The sequence below is a fragment of the Oncorhynchus gorbuscha genome, linkage group LG02 (assembly GCF_021184085.1).
Source record: "Oncorhynchus gorbuscha isolate QuinsamMale2020 ecotype Even-year linkage group LG02, OgorEven_v1.0, whole genome shotgun sequence".
Lineage (NCBI taxonomy): Eukaryota > Metazoa > Chordata > Actinopteri > Salmoniformes > Salmonidae > Oncorhynchus > Oncorhynchus gorbuscha.
In genome coordinates, this window is record NC_060174.1 from 47048538 (window position 1) to 47069244 (window position 20707).

Below are 20707 nucleotides of genomic sequence, written 5' to 3' on the forward strand. Positions count from 1 at the left end.
TGTTATTACATGAGAATAGTTTCAAATGCTCCTCTGATGTTCAGTTACGTGTGGCAGGGTGATGTTTTAAAGGAATTAGGAATCTACCGATATGATTGTACCCATATCTGTACCCATGAATTTGAAACTTTCTTTCACCACAGGATCTGGAATATGTGAATTGTGTGCAATTTATAGGAAGGTGCAAAAGAATGCTGTTCAAATGTTCAGAACAATGTTTTCGTGTCATAATCATTATTATCATAATGTATCCTATTGCACATGTCTGTAAGATAAGGAGTAGAATTCATCAATCATTGATATCATTTGTCCAGAACTTCACCATTTTTTTATTCTATCCTTGAATCCTTCAAGTGAATGTTTGAACGCATGTGAAGCTTTTTGAGCAAATGCTATGGTGGATTGATTGCAGACTACTGATTGTAAGACTACTCCCAGACTACTCAGGGGGTAGATGGGTGTCCTGCCCAGATACAGCCTGTTATTTAGCTCTACTTACACATGGCTCTGCGATATACTCTTCATGCGTCTTAAGTACATAAAGGAACATAAAGTAAAAAAAAACTTGTTACGGGGATTATAAAAAGAAACTCCTGCAAAATGGCATTTTTGTTATTTTTGTTGTCATATATGAGTAATCAGCCCCCCCCCAAGCTGATGTCTGAAAGCTGAACAAGAATACAATTGAAACTACAGCAGGCGGACCTTGGGAGAGCCTGGGAAGCCATGACCACTCCGTTTTAAGAGGGCTCGATGCTTTTAAAACTAACAGTAGGCCTACTGTAAAAGAAACCGTTAAATGGAGTAGATACTTATGAGATAATGGTGAGAGGAAGTCGGCAACGTCTTAACACCATGGATATCATAACAGATTATTACATTTCTAAACCTCTCTCGTGGTATTACGTTGCTATCGCGTCTCACTCACAGCTCTCCGAAAGCCCTGTGACACCATTGGCTTTGATTAAGCGAGTTATTCAAAAGCCTGTTACATCATTATTGACCATCGCTGGATATTCATCAAGCGGGGGAGCAGAATTGTTTTACAAAAGTGATTTTAAGTGAGAATATTGCGTTATCGTGGGGAGCTAAGATTTTAATGTAGCATCATTACTAGGCATGTAGTAATTATGTTTTAAAAGTTATTATATTGTTACAAAGCTATTATGAGGGCAACCTGACAAAAATGATGTTTTAAATTTGTTTCATCTAGGAAAAAAGGTTGTTGGTTTTTTCACCTTTATTTAACCAGGTAGGACAGCTGAGAACAAGTTCTCATTTACAACTGTGACCTGGCCAAGATAAAGCAAAGCAGTGTGACAAAAATAACAACACAGAGTTACACGTAAACAAACGTACAGTCAATAACACAATTGAAAAAAATATATGTACAGTGTGTGCAAATGTAGAAGAGTGGAGAGGTGAGGCAATAAATAGACCATAGAAGAAAAATAATTACAATTTAGCATCAACACTGGAATGATAGATGTGCAGATGATGATGTGCAAGTAGAGATACTGGGGTGCAAAAGAGCAAGAAGATAAAATAACAATATGGGGATGAGGTAGTTGGGTGGGCTATTTACAGATTGGTTGTGTACAGGTACAGTGATCGGTAAGCTGCTCTGACAGCTGATTCTTAAAGTTAGAGAGGGAGATATAAGTCTCCAGGTTCAGTGATTTTTGCAACTCGTTCCAGTCATTGTCAGCAGAGAACTGGAAGGAAAGGCGGCCAAAGTAAGTGTTGGCTTTGGGGATGACCAGTAAACTATACCTGATGGAGCGTGTGCTATGGGTGAGTGTTGCTAAGGTGACCATTGAGCTGAGATAAGGCGGGGCTTTACCTCGCAAAGACTTATAGATGACCTGGAGCCAGTGGACCTGGAGCACCACGTGCTCTCCTGAAAAAATGCATCTACAATCTACTTCCACAGAAACTGTGACATAGTGACATGATAGTGTCAACTCACCTCTGTCTCCTCCTCCTCCTCTCGAATATCCTCTCTGTACTTGTCATCCGGCTGAGGCACCACCTTGCTCAGTCCCTCTGCAATCCACTTAATCACCCCATTCCTGTTGGAAGTAGGGATCGTCAGTCAATTAATAGAGCTATCAAACTTTTTTTGAAAAAGATGATATATTTCCACATTTCAACATACTTTGAAGTAATATACAACAACAAAATTGTCAACGGAATTCACAAAACCAACACTTAAAAAAAAGTCCTCTCTTTGTACCTTTCATCCTCTCTTTGTACCTCCTGCAGTGACTGATGGATGGAAGGAAAAAGTGGAGGGATAGAATTAGAGAAACATAGAATCACATATTAACCCTTTATACAGCTTAAAAAGACCTACAGTGATTCAATTAGAGACTGGTTGATTGATACAGGTAGTGTTTGGTACAGTCTAACATTCACCCTGGATACAGAGTTGGATCTGCTGAGGTTAGGGCTGCCTGTTGGTTGAGGCAGAGCACTGGTGAAGCCATTGGAGAGCCAGGTCATCACTCCACTCTGACTCTGAATACTGAGAGAGAGAAAGAGATCATCATCACCACCGCCACCTTCATCACCATCATGGCAAAAAGTCTGTATGCAAGCAGACCAGACTGCTCACAGGTCAAATTTTACACACATACCCATTGTCCTCTGAAATATCCTCTTCCTTCAGTTTGGCTGGTTTTACATTGACTGTTGAGATTCACGTATATAAAACAGAAGTGAAGAAGAGGGTTAACAGATTGAATAGGCATTTATAAAACACACGTATTCACGGTTGTTTCGTTGTTTTACAAAGCTATGATACACTGTTTGAAGAACAGAAGCATCACCTTCTTTCTTGACTTCACCTTTAGACACTTTTTGCTTTTGGAGAGAAAGATGGAGAGAGACAATCAGGTAATGTGAAGAGGACAAGTCATAAATAATATACATTGTTTTGTGATTTTTAAAATATTTTTGGTAATATCATGTGAGGTGATCAGATATACAGGTGAGTTGATTTGTGAGCAGGTGTGATTAGTGTGTTCTTACTGGTGATGCAGGTGTGATTAGTGTGTTCTTACTGGTGATGCAGGTGTGATTAGTGTGTTCTTACTGGTGATGCAGGTGTGATTAGTGTGTTCTTACTGGTGATGCAAGTGTGATTAGTGTGTTCTTACTGGTGATGCAGGTGTGATTAGTGTGTTCTTACTGGTGATGCAGGTGTGATTAGTGTGTTCTTACTGGTGATGCAGGTGTGATTAGTGTGTTCTTACTGGTGATGCAGGTGTAGGATTGACTGTCTCCTGTCCCAGAGAGCCAGGGGCGTCAGGGGGCTGAGGAACCACTTTCACCACCCAGTTAAACATCCTGTGACAAAGGCAAATACCAGGACAACAGCTCAGTAACTAGGGCAAAATCTGCTGAAGTGAGCATCCCATAATATGAATAAACCAGATTTGTTTCTATGTCGTCCGGTACCTCAGAGACAGTCAGAATGTCACATATGCTGCAATGGAGCATGAAACTCCTGAAGGTTCATCTAGCCACTTCAGAGACCATGCTGATTATAACAGTCATTGGTGAACTATTTTTCATGCACGTGAAATTGTTTTTGCAATGTCATGTCATGTGGGATCTTGTGGAAGCTTTGACTTTGGCTTTTTCTGGCAGCTGTTGCGTTGTTGTGTATTGGCATTGCCAATAATCGCTCTCCACATCCTGCTTGAAGATAATAATTGCCAGTACTTGAGCCTGTGATTAAAGAAGCTCTGCTGTTTTGGTCTTATGAAGCTCCAACCACATTGTTTGGCAAAGCCTGACGTTTAAAGAGGAAACAGAATAGCACGTTTCAAGGCATAACCTTCATCACACACTACTGACAAGCTGCTTTCGAGGACAAGCGAGTTACCGCAGAAGGGAAGACAGGAACAACAGTCAGGAAAAGGATTTCATCCAACTGTTAGAGAACACGCTGAAAAACCAACACGTGTGGCTGTTCTGCCTTTTTGTGGGTCTCTAAAACAACAATTTCATTATTTTATCTTGAATATAATCACATTCAAATAAAATAAAGTGTATTCTCTAACTGTACATGTCATCCCATGTACAGGCCAAGTGAGATCAGGTTGCACCCACTCTGTCGCACCAACAAAACATGGCCTCTGCCACACTAGTATACCTGTAGAGAACCTGTGCATCCTGGCCATGTAATCCCAGACTGACTTTCTCTGATAGATTATCCCCTTGCCACTTGATATTTGGCCTAATCTGAGGATCACAGCTCAAACTGTGCACCTTTGATTTCTTTGCATCAAAGCAGGCGCCAGCAAGTGACTACATTATAAAGTCACAGAACACACTGCAGCAGTGCAGCCTAAAGTGCTCTGCAAAAGTAGAGGATTCGCCCCTGCAGACCGTAGCACTAGGAGTGGTCTGTACCACCTTCGTCCCTGCAGACCATAGCACTAGGAGTGGTCTGTACCACCTTCGTCCCTGCAGACCGTAGCACTAGGAGTGGTCTGTACCACCTTCGTCCCTGCAGACCATAGCACTAGGAGTGGTCTGTACCACCTTCGTCCCTGCAGACCATAGCACTGGGAGTGGTCTGTACCACCTTCGTCCCTGCAGACCGTAGCACTGGGAGTGGTCTATACCACCAGCTCTGTAACAAACAGCCACGCGCACATCATCAAAATGAACTATATTCAAGTGAACTATTGCAAGGCAATGAACTGTCGCAAGGATTATCAATTTGCTCAACACCACCCAGGACTACTTTTAAATGTTCACATATACCTCTGAATGTCTACACACAAGCCTCACAATCTGTTTTACAATAGAAGCACACCACAATGCTGATGTCTCACCAGCACATTTGACAAGAAACCCCTTAGTAAATCCAGTCAAGTTACTCAACGTGCAGAGGTTAGGTAAAAAGGTAGTAGCAACATATCGTACCTGTATGTTCAGTGGTGCAGCAGCATACCTGCCAGGGACACAAGAGCCCAGGACGGACAGCGATGTTCTGGCTGGATTAGGATGAGACTCGCCTAACGGGATTATGGACCTGAAGGACGGCACTATCCTGCTGAGATTAGCAATGAGAATAATGAAAACCTCAGGCCATATATGTAAACCAAAGACCCAGGTCCAAATTTACAAGGTTCTATACTGTAGAAGTTTGAATAAAAGTAGCTGTTTGAGTTAATAAAAACCGTTTGAACCTTTAACACGAATACGGGGGTCACTGTCAGCGGAGTGCCATTTGGAGTGGTACTCAGTGGTTAACACTGTAGCTACTGTGTACCGAACGTGTCTATCTCTCGCCTTATAACTGTCTGTCTGCTCGCTGCTAGTATAACTGTTTCTCACGATTGTGAAATGTACATAGCACAGACGTCACTCTTGTTGTGGTGTGTGGTTACAGTTTGGGCTATAAAAAGGTGTCCTTGTAGTAGCCAGTGTAAACCCTGTGGCACTCGCCAGGGGATCATTACCTATGATCCGTGTCTGTCAGGTACAATCAGGGACTGAATTACTTCTAGGAAATAGGACATGCACTCATCACGTGGCATTACAGTAGGTTTGCCTTGGGCAAATGAACGGCCATTGGTTTCCTGATATCTGAATAGTGTGTCCAGGAAGATTACCGTGTGATAAGCCACAGGTGTAGCGCGAGAGAACCGTCAGCCTCAGCCGAACAGGGGATTGAGCATCCAGGTTAAACCCATAGCAATTTAGAACATATATGACGTGGGGGTGGGGGGACATCGGTCACAGCAATCTCCAAAGGCTGCATCTTGTTCAGGCATCCGCAGATGTTTTGTATTGTCGGCAGACATCAGTGAAGAAGCCCCGTCCGCAGGGTTCTTTTGTAGGGTCTGTCAGATCCCCTAGAACCCCTGTCTTCGAGTACCCCCAAGTTTGCACTTAAAAAATAATCATAATAATCCCCACACAGGCTAGGCTAACCTGGTTCAACTACTCAACTAACCATCAAGCCCTTGGTTAGTGGAATCAGGTGTGCATGTGTGGCGTTAGAATACAATTTTTTTTTTTTTTTTGGGGGGGGGGTCCTCAGTTGGAGAGGATGACAAACACTGCTCTATGGCTCGGTCTCTAGTGGAGTTCTATAGGGCTGAGCAGCCAAAAGGCAGGCGATCCCATAAAGAGATAAGGAGGGATAAGCCAGGAGGAAGAATGAACGTGGTGGTGCCATACCGTCCTCGATTCTGATTGGACAACACGCAGTGGCGACAGGTAAGCGTTAGCCAGTCCCATTAGAGGAAACAAGCACGCCAGAAAGGGACTGCTTAGAGACAGGGTAGGAGGACAGCATGGAGAAGACGACAGAGGGAAAGTAAGAAAGATGGGTAGTCTGTAGAATCCAGAAAGAGAAAGGTGGCGGAAATGTCTGAGCTGGTCGATTGAAGCTAATCCCGATTCACCGTGGCGCATGTCGTCAGTGAGGTGCTCTCATGCGCACACTTTAAACCATTTAAGGCTATTCCATTTTAAAATCAGGCTGTGTTTAAAGTAACTCGACGTCAGAGGTTGTATCTATAGTATGTCACGGTGGCGTAGAGAAGTAATTCAGAGCAAAATAATACTGTCCAGTCAGTTTTCCATGCGATACTCATTGACAATAGTAGATACAAAGACTCCCTCTTTTGGTCATGCTTAGAAAAACAGACATGAACTGCTGTTGGAATACAGTGGAAAATACAATGAAAGAGAATGAGAAACTGTTCCTACTCATAATAGCATGCTCACCCCAAATTGCACGCAAAGACTTGTTTGCCATGACTCATGTTTTATTTTGAAATCCTTATACATTTCATACATTTACATGTCCTGCATGCATCATTTAACTCTGCTAATGTACAGAGAGCACAACACAAAATGTTGTGCGAATTTTCAAACGTTTTTTAAAAAATACGTTTTTAAAAGTACTGGTTCCTCTCCAACAACCCGACTAATACAAAACACAAACAATAAATGACAAAACACGGGTGATTCACAACCGACCACAAACCTGAAGCATATACAACCATTTTTTGTTTACTTGTGCATAGTGGCTTTGCTGAGGAAAAACCTCTAGGACTAATGGTCTTCATCTGTCTATTGTGCAAAAAAAAAAAATTGCATCCTGGGTGTAGTATAAAAAAATGTGTGGCTTTTGAATGAGGGAGGTTGGCACACAAAGAGTTGGCAACGAAGGAAGAAGTCCCACAGAGGGACACAGAGGGACACAGAGGGACATTTTAATAAAAGAAAAGAACAAAATGGCAACAAAGAGTTGTAAGACATCATTTGTGGTTTAAGTTCAACGTAAATACTCCAACAGTCCTCATCACAAAGCCCTGTGACACCATCATCACAGATTAGAACTAAAGCCTCTCCTAGGTATAGAGCACATTCTCAGATCGAAACAGAGACTGCAGATGGAGAATGTCTACAGTGAAACATAGCGGCAGGGGAGGGGGAGTCTCACAGGAAGACATCACCAGCCAAACCGCTCAGTAAAATACGTTTTGAAAAATAGGAGTGGGCCTCGCTAATCTAGGTCAGGAGGCACAATGCCAATGTAGCTCCGCTCAGCCCCTCCCCTTGCCCCCCCCCCAACCCCCCACCCCTCCTAAGAGAAAATAACTCTAACTCAGGAAAAGGAAATGCTGGCAGGCATCCTAACCCCTCCCCCGGCTCTGCAGCCAAAACGACTAAATCAGCAACATCTGGGTAATGTCAACCAGACTCCGTTCTAGCAGACTTTCAGCCTTCCTAAATATGTGTACAATGAGATATACCACTTTTTGAACCCCTGTATTTAATTTCACCCCAAGGGGGTCTGAATATCAATATCTAAATCCGCCCTTTTATGGATAAAGTCCGGGCTGTTGTAGACTAGAGGAAAGACACAGTGGGAGGTGGTGGTCTTGTCTTTTCAGCACACACAACAGTTAGACATTCCTTTGCTGGTTGTAGACAGGCACCACCGCTCTGTTTTATAAGGACATTCGTGGATATCCTTGGCTTAAACACATAAAACTACAACAGGGTACAAACTAACTAACAACTAAAAAATCAAAACACTGGGTGTTAAAAGTGCAAATTGCCTGTTATAAACTGGTAAAGGAGGAACGATAGGGAGATTATGTGCTTGCGTTTGTATGCAATGTTTGTGTGTGTACTGTATGTGCCTGTGTATGGTGCGTGTGTGTGTGTGTGTGTGTGTGTGTGTGTGTATGGTGCGTGTGTGTGTGTGTGTGTGTGTGTGTGTGTGTGTGTGTGTGTGTGTGTGTGTGTGTGTGTGTGTGTGTGTGTGTGTGTGTGTGTGTGTGTGTGTGTGTGTGTGTGTGTGTGTGTGTGTGTGTGTGTGTGTGTGTGTGTGTGTGTGTGTGTGTGAATCCATTTCCGGAGCACATCAAACCCACTCTTGCAGGGATCGTTTGCAATGGACCAAAAGTCTGGGTGCCTCTTTCTTCTGCAGGGTGTTGATAATAGCATAGACCAATAGTAGGATGCACAGCACCAGGACCAGGGGCACGGTCACCATGATCAGGGTCATAACCTTGGCCTCGTTCTCAGCCATCCTCACCACCACATCCACCTCTTTGTCCTCTGCATCAGGTTCATAATCCACATCGTTGGTGTAATCCGTATCTGTGTCACGGTCCACATCATCCGGGTCGGAGCCAATTGGTGGTTGTGGTTTTGGTTGGTCGACTGTGGGCCACTTGCGGCCCGTTACTGTGTCATCTGTATCAGGGTCCACATCCGGTGCTCCCTCACAGCCCATAAAGTCTTTAAGGATGGATCTAGGATAGCCTGGGTCACCTTTCATTTTCTGGTTATCAAACCGCCAGTACTTGGAGCCCTTGTAGAAGTAGGTGTAAGCTGGTTCGGTATGGGGAAGACAAAAATACGGTTGAGGCAACTGTTGAAATGCACTGTGGGAATTTACTGTGAGCATGCTATTTTTTCTCTCAAATTATATATTTTTTTAAAAGGTCTGAGCCATTGTTAATCTTTTTGGGGTTTTGCGTCTTCTGATCCAACTGTTTATTTATTCATCATGACACAAGTTCGTCACACTTCACAGGATAGTGTCATTGCCGAGCCGTGCTAGTAATATTTACAGTACGGTGAAGCTTCAATTGGACTAGAGGCTGTTTTTAATTCCCCTTCACAAGTACCTTTCTATTTTGATGAAAAAAAATAAAATAAAAAACGACTTATCAGGGAGACATTTGGGTCGTCAGATTAGTTTTTTTTTTCACTACAGGAAACCACTTTGAAAAGCATTAGCTGGGGTGGGACTTTAGGATAGATTCTGAGACATCTACATTAGAATACTTTTGCCAGGCACTCGGTTTCTGGGTGAAGCATGGGCGACCTCTCCAAACCTAAGATCTCATGCGTCCCAACCCTTTCCCCTCTCAGCTCAGAATCTCCATTTTTACGGACAGTTTCCCTTATAGTGACTCACTCACCGCCATCGTCGCTGAGGAAGGCTCCTTTAGGAGAGGATGGGACCTTGCCCCACCTGGAGACAGGTTTAGGGTAGTCTCTGTCACCGGTGCGGGACTCTTCATCAAAACGCCAGTATCTGCAGGAAAGGACGGTGACAAGACAGATGATTTAACACATAGCAGTTAAATGGGCTGATGATTACTACCGCAAGCAACTTGTGTCTTTCTGTCTCTCAAAAGTCAGGGCTGAAACGGCTTTCCCTTGACTAAATGAATGTCATTTCACTTTTAGATTTATCATTCCACACTACATCAGTCAGCTAGTGGAGATTGAATATGGTAGAGTAAGGCAAGGCATTCGGGGGCATGTGGTCACCTGTCTCCTCTGAAGAAGTATGTGTAGCCGGTGGGCTCCCACCAGATGGCTGTGTCGATCCTGTCTGAGGGGATGCCCTGACCATACTCTACCAGGGGCTGGGGATAACCAGGCACCACGTCAGCCTCCCTGAACACCCAGTACCTGTCCCCTACAGAGTGAGAGGAGGAGAGGGTAGAGGGCAGATGAGAGGGTAGAGGACAGAGGACAGAGGAGAGGGTAGAGGACAGAGGAGAGGGTAGAGGACAGAGGAGAGGACAGAGGAGAGTGTAGAGAACAGAGGAGAGGATGAAGGAGAGGGTAGAGGCCAGAGGAGAGGACAGAGGAGAGGGTAGAGGACAGAGGAGAGGACAGAGGAGAGGGTAGAGGACAGAGGAGAGGGTAGAGAACAGAGGAGAGGGTAGAGGACAGAGGAGAGGGTAGAGGACAGAGGAGAGGGTAGAGGACAGAGGAGAGGGTAGAGGACAGAGGGGAGGGTAAAGGACAGAGGAGAGGATAGAGGAGAGGACAGAGCACAGAGGAGAGGGTAGAGCACAGAGGAGAGGACAGAGGAGAGGGTAGAGCACAGAGGAGAGGACAGAGGAGAGGGTAGAGGACAGAGGAGAGGACAGAAGAGAGGACAGAGGAGAGGGTAGAGGACAGGGGAGAGAGTGGAGGACAGATGAGAGGGTAGAGGACAGAGGACAGTGGAGTGGGTAGAGGGCAGAGGACAGAGGAGAGGGCAGAGTAGAGGACAGAGGACAGAGGAGAGGGTAGAGGACAGAGGACAGAGGACAGAGGAGAAGGCAGAGGACAGAGGAGAGGGTAGAGGACAGAGGAGAGGGTAAAGGACAGAGGACAGAGGACAGAGGAGAGGGTAGAGAACAGAGAGGGCAGAGGACCATCAAGAAGAGGAAGATGTGAGAAGAGAGGAAAGAGAAGTTAAGCACACGTTTCATTTGCAACATTTGATGCCAGTGATTTGTTAATATCTCAGATTCAACAAACAAAGTTTACTATAACAGAGCCCCCAAAAAAATGTAGCACTCTTAAAAACACTAAAGCACATTCAACCGCTGTAAACACACTACTGATGCAACTCGTGGCTGTCCTTTGTGCGAGAACACACAGAAAGTTAAAAGAGTCCGAACACATGAAGAAATGGTGCAGCCCGTACCCCTGCTCTACTCTATCCCCTCCAAGTCTTATTCTCTACTCAGACTGAAACCTAGGAAATCAGCATCTGGAGCAGCGACTGATGCAATCCATCCAGGCCTGCCAGCTGCTTTCCACTGCTGCTAGCTGCACCCCATGAGCCTCTTCCCGACTGTAGTTTTAAACATGAGGAATGCAGTGGAGAAGGATGATATCTCGGTCCCTGTGTTTCTAGAGTGAACGCCCCCAAGTAGATTTCAACAATTTTACAAAAAAAGAAACTTCAAGGACAATACAGACCTTTGAAAAAGACAAATTTCCCGTCGTGCCGTTCATAGCCAGAGTCTATATCATCAGGTAGTCCAACCCAGAAGACAGAAATGGGCATTGGGTAGTTGTCCAGAACATGGTTCCTTCTAACTCTCCAGAACCAGCGACCCTGGAAAGGACAGACGACACCATCAGAACATATTGACTAACTTCATCCTCTTTTGGGAGATTAGTATGAAGTATGAATTAGTACAGCTAAACAAACTAAAAACCCGCTGTATTCTTAAAATAGCTCTGGGGGTCACCTTGAAGACGAACATCTCCCCTCGCAGCATGGTGACCGTATCAAAGTCCCCATCACAGATGTCCAGGGCGGTGTGATCTGGCTGCACAGGGCGACGAGGCTCATCTCTCCTGATGTAGGGGGTCACCGGCACAGGGTCGGGCCAGGGGATGGTGGGCTCTGGGTCAGGTATTGGAGGGAGGTGAGGTGCGTCGGTGGGATCTGGTTCAGGTTCTGGTTGGTCTGGGGTGTCAGGGTCATAGGTGGGGCTGGGGGAGTCTGTCTGGAGAGAACTATAAGGGGGGGTGGTGGGGTTTAGATCTGGAGGAGCAGTGGTGGTGGGGTCTTGGTGAGGCGCGGTGTCATCACTGGTGGTGGTGGGGGGGTCCTGAGTGGGAGCATCGTCTGGAGGCCCTGCACAATCCAAGATGATGACGTTATAAATTCCACTAGTTTGAATTAATTAATCTAACACATATCCCTGCTTGCGCCCCCACTCTCTGTTGCTTATTAGCGCGCGTGCACACACACACACACAGAGAGAAAGAGAGAGAGAGCGAGCGAGAGTCTAATTTTCCACTCCGTGCTGTGGCAGGAAGCCCATGGAGCTTTTTGGAAGGAAGCCCTTCTGGTTGCACAGTGACAGAGAAAGGAAAAACAGACATACAGTACTTACACAAGACGTACAACCATTAAAGGGATACTTCAGGACTGTATCTACTTCCCTAGAGTCAGATGAACTCGGGGGTTAGCATTTTTGTGTCTCTGCGTGCTGTTTGAAGGAAGTTGCTAACTAGCGCAACTGCTAACAACAGTTCATCTGATTCTGAGGAGGAAGATAAAGGGCCAATAATAATACCCCAAAGTATCTGTTGAACTATCAGTGTGAACTACGACAAGGATCCCTAAATACTATCTTCAGTGTGTCTGCAGTGCACATACAAACATTCACTAGTTCTACAACACACAAAGGCACACTGACTTCTATTCAGTCATGGACAGAGTAGGATCATTGTAAAAGCATGTATGGCATGCTGTGAGGGAGAATCTCAATTGAAGGGGGTCTATTGTGTATGTGTGTGTGTGTGCACGTGCAGGGGCCTGAGGGGCCTGAGGAAGGGCTCCTCACCATATATCTTCTGTATTCCACTCCTGTCATCGTCCGGGAGTGAGAAGGTCTTTGTGTCCATGTACTGGTAGAGGGGAGCCATGATGGCACTGGGGTTGTCAGAGTGCTCCAGGCCCAGAGCATGGCCCAGCTCATGCACCGCAACCAGGAATAGGTCAATACCTGGGAGCAGAGGAGGGAGGAATGGAGAGCAGGAGAGAGAAAGATGGGAAGAGGAGAACGAAAATGAATATCAAAAGATATCAATAAGGAATTCATTTAGAAACAAATGACATGGAAATAGTAACGGTCATTTGTCTGTGTGTAATGACTGACTGAGGAGCCAATGGGGGCAAAGGGGACAACGTGTCTATCTAACCTGATGGATTATGGTTGTCAAGGGTCCACGGTTCGTCTGCGTCAAAGTGTGTGTCTCCGCCCATCCCGGGCCCTGGGTAGTAGGCATGAGCCAGGGATCCCCCTTCGCCGTCAAACAGAGACATGTCTCCATGGAAACCAGAGGCAAACAACAGCATGATATCTAGCGCGTCCTGGCTGCTGTTGGTGACGTCTTGGAAGGCGATTTCTTCGAAGCTCAGTGGTGTCACATGCTCCCACACCAAAAAGGCCTTGCGGATGGCTTCTCGTGTCCGCTCCTCACCCACCTTTGGGGTAGTATTCATAATGCTGGGAGAGGGGGTTGAGGAAAGGACAAGATATTCTTAGTACTTACACATACAACACTGAAAAAAATATAGAAGTGCAACATGTAAAATGTTGGCCCCATGTTTCATGAGATGAAAAAAAGGTCCCAGACATTTCCCATACGCACAAGAAGCTTATTTCTCTCTTCAACGGCCTGTATACTCACCAGACATGTCACCCATTGAGCATGTTTGTGATGCTCTAGACTGATGTGTACGGCAGCGCGTTCCAGTTCCCGCCAATATCCAGCAACTTCGCACAGAGGAGTGGGACAACATTCCACAGGCCACAATCAACGGCCTGATCAACTCTATGCGAAGGAGATGTCGCACTGTATGAGGCAAATGGTGGTCACACCAGATATGGACTGGTTTTCTGATCCACACCCCTACCTTATATTAAGTATCTGTGACCAACAGATGCATATCTGTATTCCCAGTCATGTGAAATCCATATATTAGGGCCTAATGAATTTCTTTCAATTGACTGATTTCCTTATATGAACTGTAACTCAGTCAAATCTATGAAATTGTTGCATGTTGAGTTTATTTTTTTTGTTGAGTATATATATATAGAGAGGGTCATTATACATGATGTATGTGTTGTCAGTGGTTTATACACATATGGCAATGCAGGTCTCTTTGAGATATTGTTAATACTGAAGCTTCGCACGGCCGTCAGTTCAGTCAGGGGGAAATCGGTGAGATTCCCAAAATGGATTTCTGAGAATCCCCCAGCATACATAGACCTACCACACACCTGTAGGTCAGATGGTTCTTGTCCCACTTCTGGTCAGTGAGAGTGTATCGTTTCCGCCTCATACCGTTCTCAGTCTGCCCAAAAGATTTGTCTGGGACTCCACAGCGAGGCCTTCTCATGGCCCTAAAGGGAAGAGGGAAAAACAACATTGAAAAGAGCCCTGATAACCACAGATAGGATTAGATACATTGATGTTAATTTAAGGCTAAAGAGTGGTTCCATACTCCTAGACCAGGAGGTGCAACTCTTATCTGGCTCAGAAATGCTCTATAAATGTAATCATGACCCTAGATTATCTTGGCATCATTATCAATTTAGTCTATCAGGCTGTACAGTCAAACTGGAGAGCTTCAGACACTAGGAGAAGAGTATAATTTTGGCTGTCAGTGCCATCCATACGTCACTGTGGCATCGTCCATCTCTCCAGTGACCTCCAGGCCATAGAAGCGCTGCATGTCGCTGACAGCATTTGACAGGATCTGAGAGGACTGCATGGTGGACATCTGTCTGCTGGCCTGGGACAGGTAGCCAAAACTCCGCAACCATGACTACAATTACACAACAGGGATAGAGAGATGGACAGATGGAGAGAGATTGAGTGTGTGTGTGTGTGTGTGTGTGTGTGTGTGTGTGTGTGTGTGTGTGTGTGTGTGTGTGTGTGTGTGTGTGTGTGTGTGTGTGTGTGTGTGTGTGTGTGTGTGTGTGTGTGTGTGTGTGTGTGTGTGTGTGTGTGTGTGTGTGTGTGTGTGTGTGTGTGTGTGTGTGTGTGTGTGTGTGTGTGTGACAGAGAAAGAGCCAGAGAAGGGGCCAGACAGTGATAGAGAAAGCGAAAAAGAGAATGAGAGAAAAACAACAAATGGAGAGAGAGGGGGGTTAAAAAAAGAGAGGAATAGAGACCGGAGAGGACAGAGAAACAGATGGTTTCTATGGCATTCCTCCTTCGAGTCCTTATTGGCAGCTTAGAGATCTACTGATCCGATCCTGTGGTTAATAGGACCGACAGAGCAGAAGTCACGGGGTCCAACAGTAAAAGCTTTGGAATGTAAGCCGTTAAAGGGACTGTTCACCCAAATGACAAAAAGACACATTGGTTTCCTCACCCTGTAAGAAGTCTATGGACAAAGGTATGATAGAAATCCATGCCTTGATTTACTTTCCCTGGCACTGTTTCCACATGCTAATGTTTTAGCATTTGTGGTACAAATCCCATTCAAGTATTGGGACCGATATTAGCATTGTTCGTGCATCATGTTCAAAACAGCTATGTGACTTTGTTGAAGTTACAGTCAATTTGAGATACTTTCGGATGATTTGGACATGATGCGCGAAAAATTATAATGTCGGTCCCATGACTTGAATGGGAGCTGTGCCACAAATGTGGAAACAGTACAAGAGAAACCAAACCATGGATTGTTTACAGGATAAGGAAACCAGTGTGTCATTTGTAATTTGGCTGAAGTCTCTCTTTAACACAAAACAAATAACTTACAGTATATACAGGAAATGTAAAAAAAAAAAGATTAAACTGTCTATAATCAACTGTACTATATATATATATATATATATATATATATATATATATATATATATATATATATATATATATATATATATATATATATATATATATATATATATAAAATCAAATCAACTCAAATGTTATTTGCTGAGAACAACAGGTATACAACAGAATACAACCTTAGCATGAAATGCCCTTAACCAATATTGCAGTTCAAGAAAGAGTTAAGAAAATATTTACCAAATAAACTAAAGTAGAAAAGAATAAAAAGGAACACAATAAAATAACAATAACGAGGCCATATACAGGGTCAATGTCAATGTAGCCCGTACGCAGGCTGGAGGTGTGTTTTGGTTCATTGTCCTGTTGAAAAACAAATGATAGTCCCACTAAGCGCAAACCAGACAGGATGGCGTATTGCTGCAGAATGCTGTGGTAGTCATGTTGGTTAAGTGTGCCTTGAATTCTAAATAAATCCCAGACAGTGTCACCAGCAAAGCACCCCCACACCATCACGCCTCCACCTCCGTGCTTCACGGTGGGAACCACACATGTGGAGTTCATCTGTTCACCTACTCTGCATCTCACAAAGACAGGGTGGTTGGAACCAAAACTCTCAAATTAGGACTCGTCAGACCAAAGGACAGATTTCCACTGGTTTAATGTCCATTGCTTGTGTTTCTTGGCTCAAGCAAGTCTCTTCTTCTTATTGGAGTCCTTTAGTAGTAGTTTCTTTGAAGCAATTCGACCATGAAGGCCTGAGTCACGCAGTCACCCATGAACAGTTGATGTTGAGATGTTGTCTGTTACTTGAACTCTGTGTAGCATTTATTTGGCCTACAATCTGAGGTGCAGTTAATTGCAGATTTCTGAGGCTGGTAACTCAAATGAACGTATCCTCTTGCAACAGAGGTAACTCTGGGTCTTTCTTTCCTGTGGCGGTCCTCATGAGAGCAGGTTTCATCATAGCGCTTGATGGTTTTTGCGACTGCACTTGAAGAAATTCAAGTTCTTGAAATTTTCCCGGATTGACTGACTTCATGTCTTAATAAAGTAATGATGGATTGTTGTTTCTCTTTGCCTATTTGAGCTGTTCTTGCCATAATATGGACTTGGTATTTTACCAAATAGGGCTATCATCTGTATACCGACTCTACCGTATCACAACACAACTGATTGGCTCAAACACATTAAGAATGAAATAAATTCCACAAATGAACTTTTAACAAGGCACACCTGTTAATTGAAATGCCTTCCAGGTGACTACCTCATGAAGCTGGTTGAGAGAATGCCAAGAGTGTGCAAAGCTGTCATCAAGGCAAAGGGTGGCTACTTTGAGGAATCTCAAATAGAAAATACATTTTGATTTGTTTAACACTTCTTTGGTTACTACATGATTCCATGTGTTACTTCATAGTTTTGATGTCTTCACTATTATTCTACAACAGAAAATAGTTTAAAAAAAATAAAAACCCTTAAATGAGTAAGTGTGTCCAAACTTTTGACTGGTACTGTATACACTACTGTTAAAAGGTTTGGGGTCACTTAGAAATGTCCTTGTCCCCCCCCCCCATTAAAATAACATCAAATTGATCAGAAATACAGTGTAGACATTACTTTTAAAAGGCTAATTGATCATTAGAAAACCCTTTTGCAATTATGCTAGCACAGCTGAAAACTGTTGTCCTAATTAAATAAGAAATAAAACTGGCCTTTTTTTAGACTAGTTGAGTATCTGGAGCATCAGCATTTGTGGGTTTGATTACAGGATCAAAATGTCCAGAAACAAATAACTTTCTTCTGAAACTTGTCAGTCTATTCTTGTTCTGAGAAATGAAGGCTATTCCATGCGAGAAATTGCCAAGAAATTGAAGATCTCGTACAATGCTGTTTACTACTCCCTTCACAGAACAGTGCAAACTGGCTCAGAATAGAATGAGGAGTGGGAGGCCCCGGTGCACAACTGAGGAAGAGGACAAGTACATTAGAGTGTCTAGTTTGAGAAACAGACGCCTCACAAGTCCTCAACTGGCAGCTTCATTAAATAGTACCCGCAAAACACCAGTCTCAACGTCAACAGTGAAGAGGCGACTCCGGGATGCTGGTCTTCGAGGCAGAGTTCCTCAGTCCAGTGTCTGTGTTCTTTTGCCCATCTTAATGTTTTATTTTCATCGGCCAGTCTGAGATATGGCTTTTTCTTTGCCAGCATCCCGGAGTCGCCTCTTTAAATTGCCATCGATAAAATGTAATTGTGTTCATTAACCGTAGCTTATGCCTGCCCATACCATAACCCCACCACCACCATGGGTCACTCTATTCCCAACGTTGACATCAGCGAGCCACTCGCCCACACAACGCTATACACACTGCCATCTGCTCGGTACAATTAAAACCGGGATTCAACCGTGAAGAGCACACTTCTCCGGTGGCCATCAAAGGTGAGCATTTGCCCACTGAAGTCGGTTACGACAACGAATTGCAGTCAGGTCAGGACCCTAGTGAGGACGATGAGCATGCAGATGAGCTTCCCTGACAGTTTCTGACAGTTTATACAGAAATTCTTCGGTTGTGCAAACCCACAGTTTGATCAGCTGTCTGGGTGGCTGGTCTCAGACGATCCGCTGGTGAAGGAGCCGGATGTGGAGGTTCTGGGCTGGCGTCGTTACATGTGGTCTGAGGTTACGAGGCCTGTTGGAAGTATTGCCAAATTCTCTAAAATTATGTTGGAGGTGGCTTATGGTACAGAAATGAACATTTAATTCTCTGGCAACAGCTCTGGTGGAAATTCTTGCAGTCAGCATATCAATTGCACGCTCCCCTCAAAACTTGAGACATCTGTGGCATTGTGTTGTGTGACAAAACTGCACATTTTTAGAGAGCGCCTTTTATTGTACCCAGCACAAGGTGCACCTGTGTATTGATCATGCTGTTTAATCGGCTTATAGATATGCCACACCTATTAGGTGGGTGGACTATCTTGGCAACTGAGAAATTCTCACTAACAGGGATGTAATCAAATTTGTGCACAACATTTGAGAAAAATAAGCTTCTTGTGTGTATGGACTTTTTCTGGGATCTTATATTGCAGCTCAACATTTTACATGTTGCCTTTTTTGTTTGTTCAGTATATATATATATATATATGTATAATATACATATATACATACATATCTGGCATATTACATATATATATATATACACACACCATTAATTTAGCCAGAACCAGAAATGTATCTGGCTGTAAAATCTGGCATGCAAGATTAATATACCATTAATAATCCAATGGAAACAAAGAAGAGAGCTTGCCTTGCTAACTCCTTGAAAGGGGAATTAAAAAACGTAATGGGCCCACTGAGCACAGCTGGAAAGTTAATGCGTTCTCTGTAAACAGGCATGCATTGCACACACACGCACAGGCGAGTGAGCGAGCGGGAGAGTGAGAGAAATCAGCCACCATAAAGACAACTGATCAAAAGTGATAAATATGGATGTCTTGCACAACATGCCTGTAGGAAAAACAGCACAGTAGGTAAGGAACACATTCTGTGATTTATAGGCGTGTAAATTGAGTTTTAACCTACAGATTAAACTTTTCCCCAACACATAGTTACTCCTAATATGCCTGCCATATGAAGTGAGAGAGTTAGGAAAAGGTCAAGGGTCATAAATCTGCACACCAAATAGTTCCATTAATTTGCATGACCTGTTGACCAGCGATGACAAGACCATGAGAAGTCATTAGAAGATGAACAGATCAGTGAAGACCATGTAGATCATCACTATCTGACCACCAGGATAATATGGTCATGGTCATGCAATGCCGGACTGCCACAATTCCATAAAAAAACATCCACACATTCATATAAAATACTGTACCTCTGCGTTGAAAGTGTCATCGTCCGCATTGGTCACAAGCCTGTTGCACAAGAGCAAGACGAGCGGAGCCATTATTTGTTTCCACAGCCCCAGAGAAGCGCGCCTCCAAAAGATTGCCATCTTTGTGCGCACTCGTTAGCCCGTGCGAGGGATTTTCAGAGTCGGTTGTGATTGGAAAGTTATGTCAAGTGATGAGTGAACCGCTATGTGACTACATACACTTTCTTTTGTTACATTCAAAATACAGTTTTTCCTGTGTGTTTTAGAAAGTTATCTCCGCACTTCAACCTCTGGCCATTATTTAGGTCGCGGTGCGCTCAAATCAGATCGCTTGCAAACTATCCAAGTTTCCGAAACAGTTCGGCTTAATCTCACAGGAAGAAATACTTCATTTCCAATTTTCCCCAAAGATGTGATCACGGGTTATTCAAAGCCCGGAGTCAGTTTTTCTGTTAAATCCCATGTCCTAATGTCCCACACGGTCTAATGTTTAAACGGTCATTTCCTCTGGCATATTACAGATATCAGACTGCGTGCTCCTTCCACTCTACACATTCAACAATAGCTTTCATGCACGAGGAAGTATGAGGGAGAAGAACAGGAACGAAAAAAAAAGTATTTTAGTTGCAACAAGCTTTGTCTTCTTTGTGGTACGATTATTTATCCATCCAATGCACAATGCAATTTGCTGAAAAACTTCAATGTGGGGGATAACCAGTAGGCTAATAAAAATGAACAAAAATGCAATTGTCTTAAATTATTTCCCCCCAAGTAGCCAGAAGGCATCCGTTAGATTTCCTTATTTCCCCTCAACCACAGCATGCCTCTTGCAGGCTGTGTTGGACATTGATAGTCCAATAAACTCACTGCCTTCTGAGATCTGCTAGAAAACAAAACGGGAGTTGTGACGTTCTGCTAGAAAGAAGGGGAGGATAGCGGTGTACATACTGTGGTGTGTCTATTGGACAAAGCGATTTTCCTCTGGAAAGTAACTCCCCTTGTCTGGCAACCCAAACTCCTTGATCCAGCCAAAAACGCTACGCCCACGGACGAGCGAACGGCAAGATTTTTAAGGGCAAGTGCTACTCGGGATCCTTGGGATGTCCACCCCCTAAATCCGAACCGTAACCTAACCATAACCCTTCCCTAACCATAACCATGTTACATTTCAACTTCAATGGGATAGGGACGTCTCAAGTACTCCGGGTAGCACAGACCAAGA

At 44.0% G+C, this 20707-nt stretch overlaps 2 protein-coding genes across 5 annotated transcripts in view; both read right to left on the reverse strand.

Moving 5' to 3' along the window:
- The window catches only part of LOC124003210 (cyclic nucleotide-gated cation channel beta-1-like), a 33712-nt gene extending 28397 nt beyond the window's left edge, over positions 1–5315 (reverse strand). For 2 of the 4 annotated variants that reach the window (XM_046311315.1, XM_046311294.1), the window contains exons 1-8: positions 4942–5314; positions 3258–3351; positions 2832–2865; positions 2640–2691; positions 2419–2527; positions 2237–2268; positions 1970–2072; positions 500–529 (exon numbers count right to left, since the gene is read on the reverse strand). In XM_046311315.1, coding sequence (XP_046167271.1) covers positions 500–529; positions 1970–2072; positions 2237–2268; positions 2419–2527; positions 2640–2691; positions 2832–2865; positions 3258–3350 — 453 coding nt within the window. In that variant the 5' untranslated portion in view covers position 3351; positions 4942–5314. Of the gene's footprint in view, positions 1–499; positions 530–1969; positions 2073–2236; positions 2269–2418; positions 2528–2639; positions 2692–2831; positions 2866–3257; positions 3352–4941 lie in introns of all 4 variants that reach the window. The other 2 variants (XM_046311301.1, XM_046311310.1) reach the window with 2 other exon arrangements.
- Positions 5316–8298: 2983 nt separating this feature from the next.
- mmp15a (matrix metallopeptidase 15a) lies at positions 8299–20398 on the reverse strand. The gene is made up of 10 exons (XM_046311373.1): positions 19486–20398; positions 14490–14638; positions 14091–14213; positions 13006–13313; positions 12648–12809; positions 11541–11932; positions 11266–11404; positions 9832–9982; positions 9477–9592; positions 8299–8880 (listed from the first exon to the last, which is right to left on the reverse strand). Exons 1-10 carry the CDS (start codon positions 19603–19605, stop codon positions 8408–8410), a joined length of 2133 nt encoding a protein of 710 aa, XP_046167329.1. The 5' UTR covers positions 19606–20398; the 3' UTR covers positions 8299–8407.
- Between the last annotated feature and the right edge of the window lie 309 nt (positions 20399–20707).

Excerpts from the sequence above, each read along its gene's own strand:
- mmp15a (XM_046311373.1), bottom strand. The coding sequence starts at position 19,605 with ATGGCAATCTTTTGGAGGCGCGCTTCTCTGGGGCTGTGGAAACAAATA. Across the intron at positions 14,639-19,485 it reads ATGACACTTTCAACGCAGAG|TCATGGTTGCGGAGTTTTGG; the intron begins GTACAGTATTTT and ends GTGTAATTGTAG. Across the intron at positions 9,593-9,831 it reads TACTTCTTCAGAGGAGACAG|ATACTGGCGTTTTGATGAAG; the intron begins GTGACCACATGC and ends CCTTTCCTGCAG.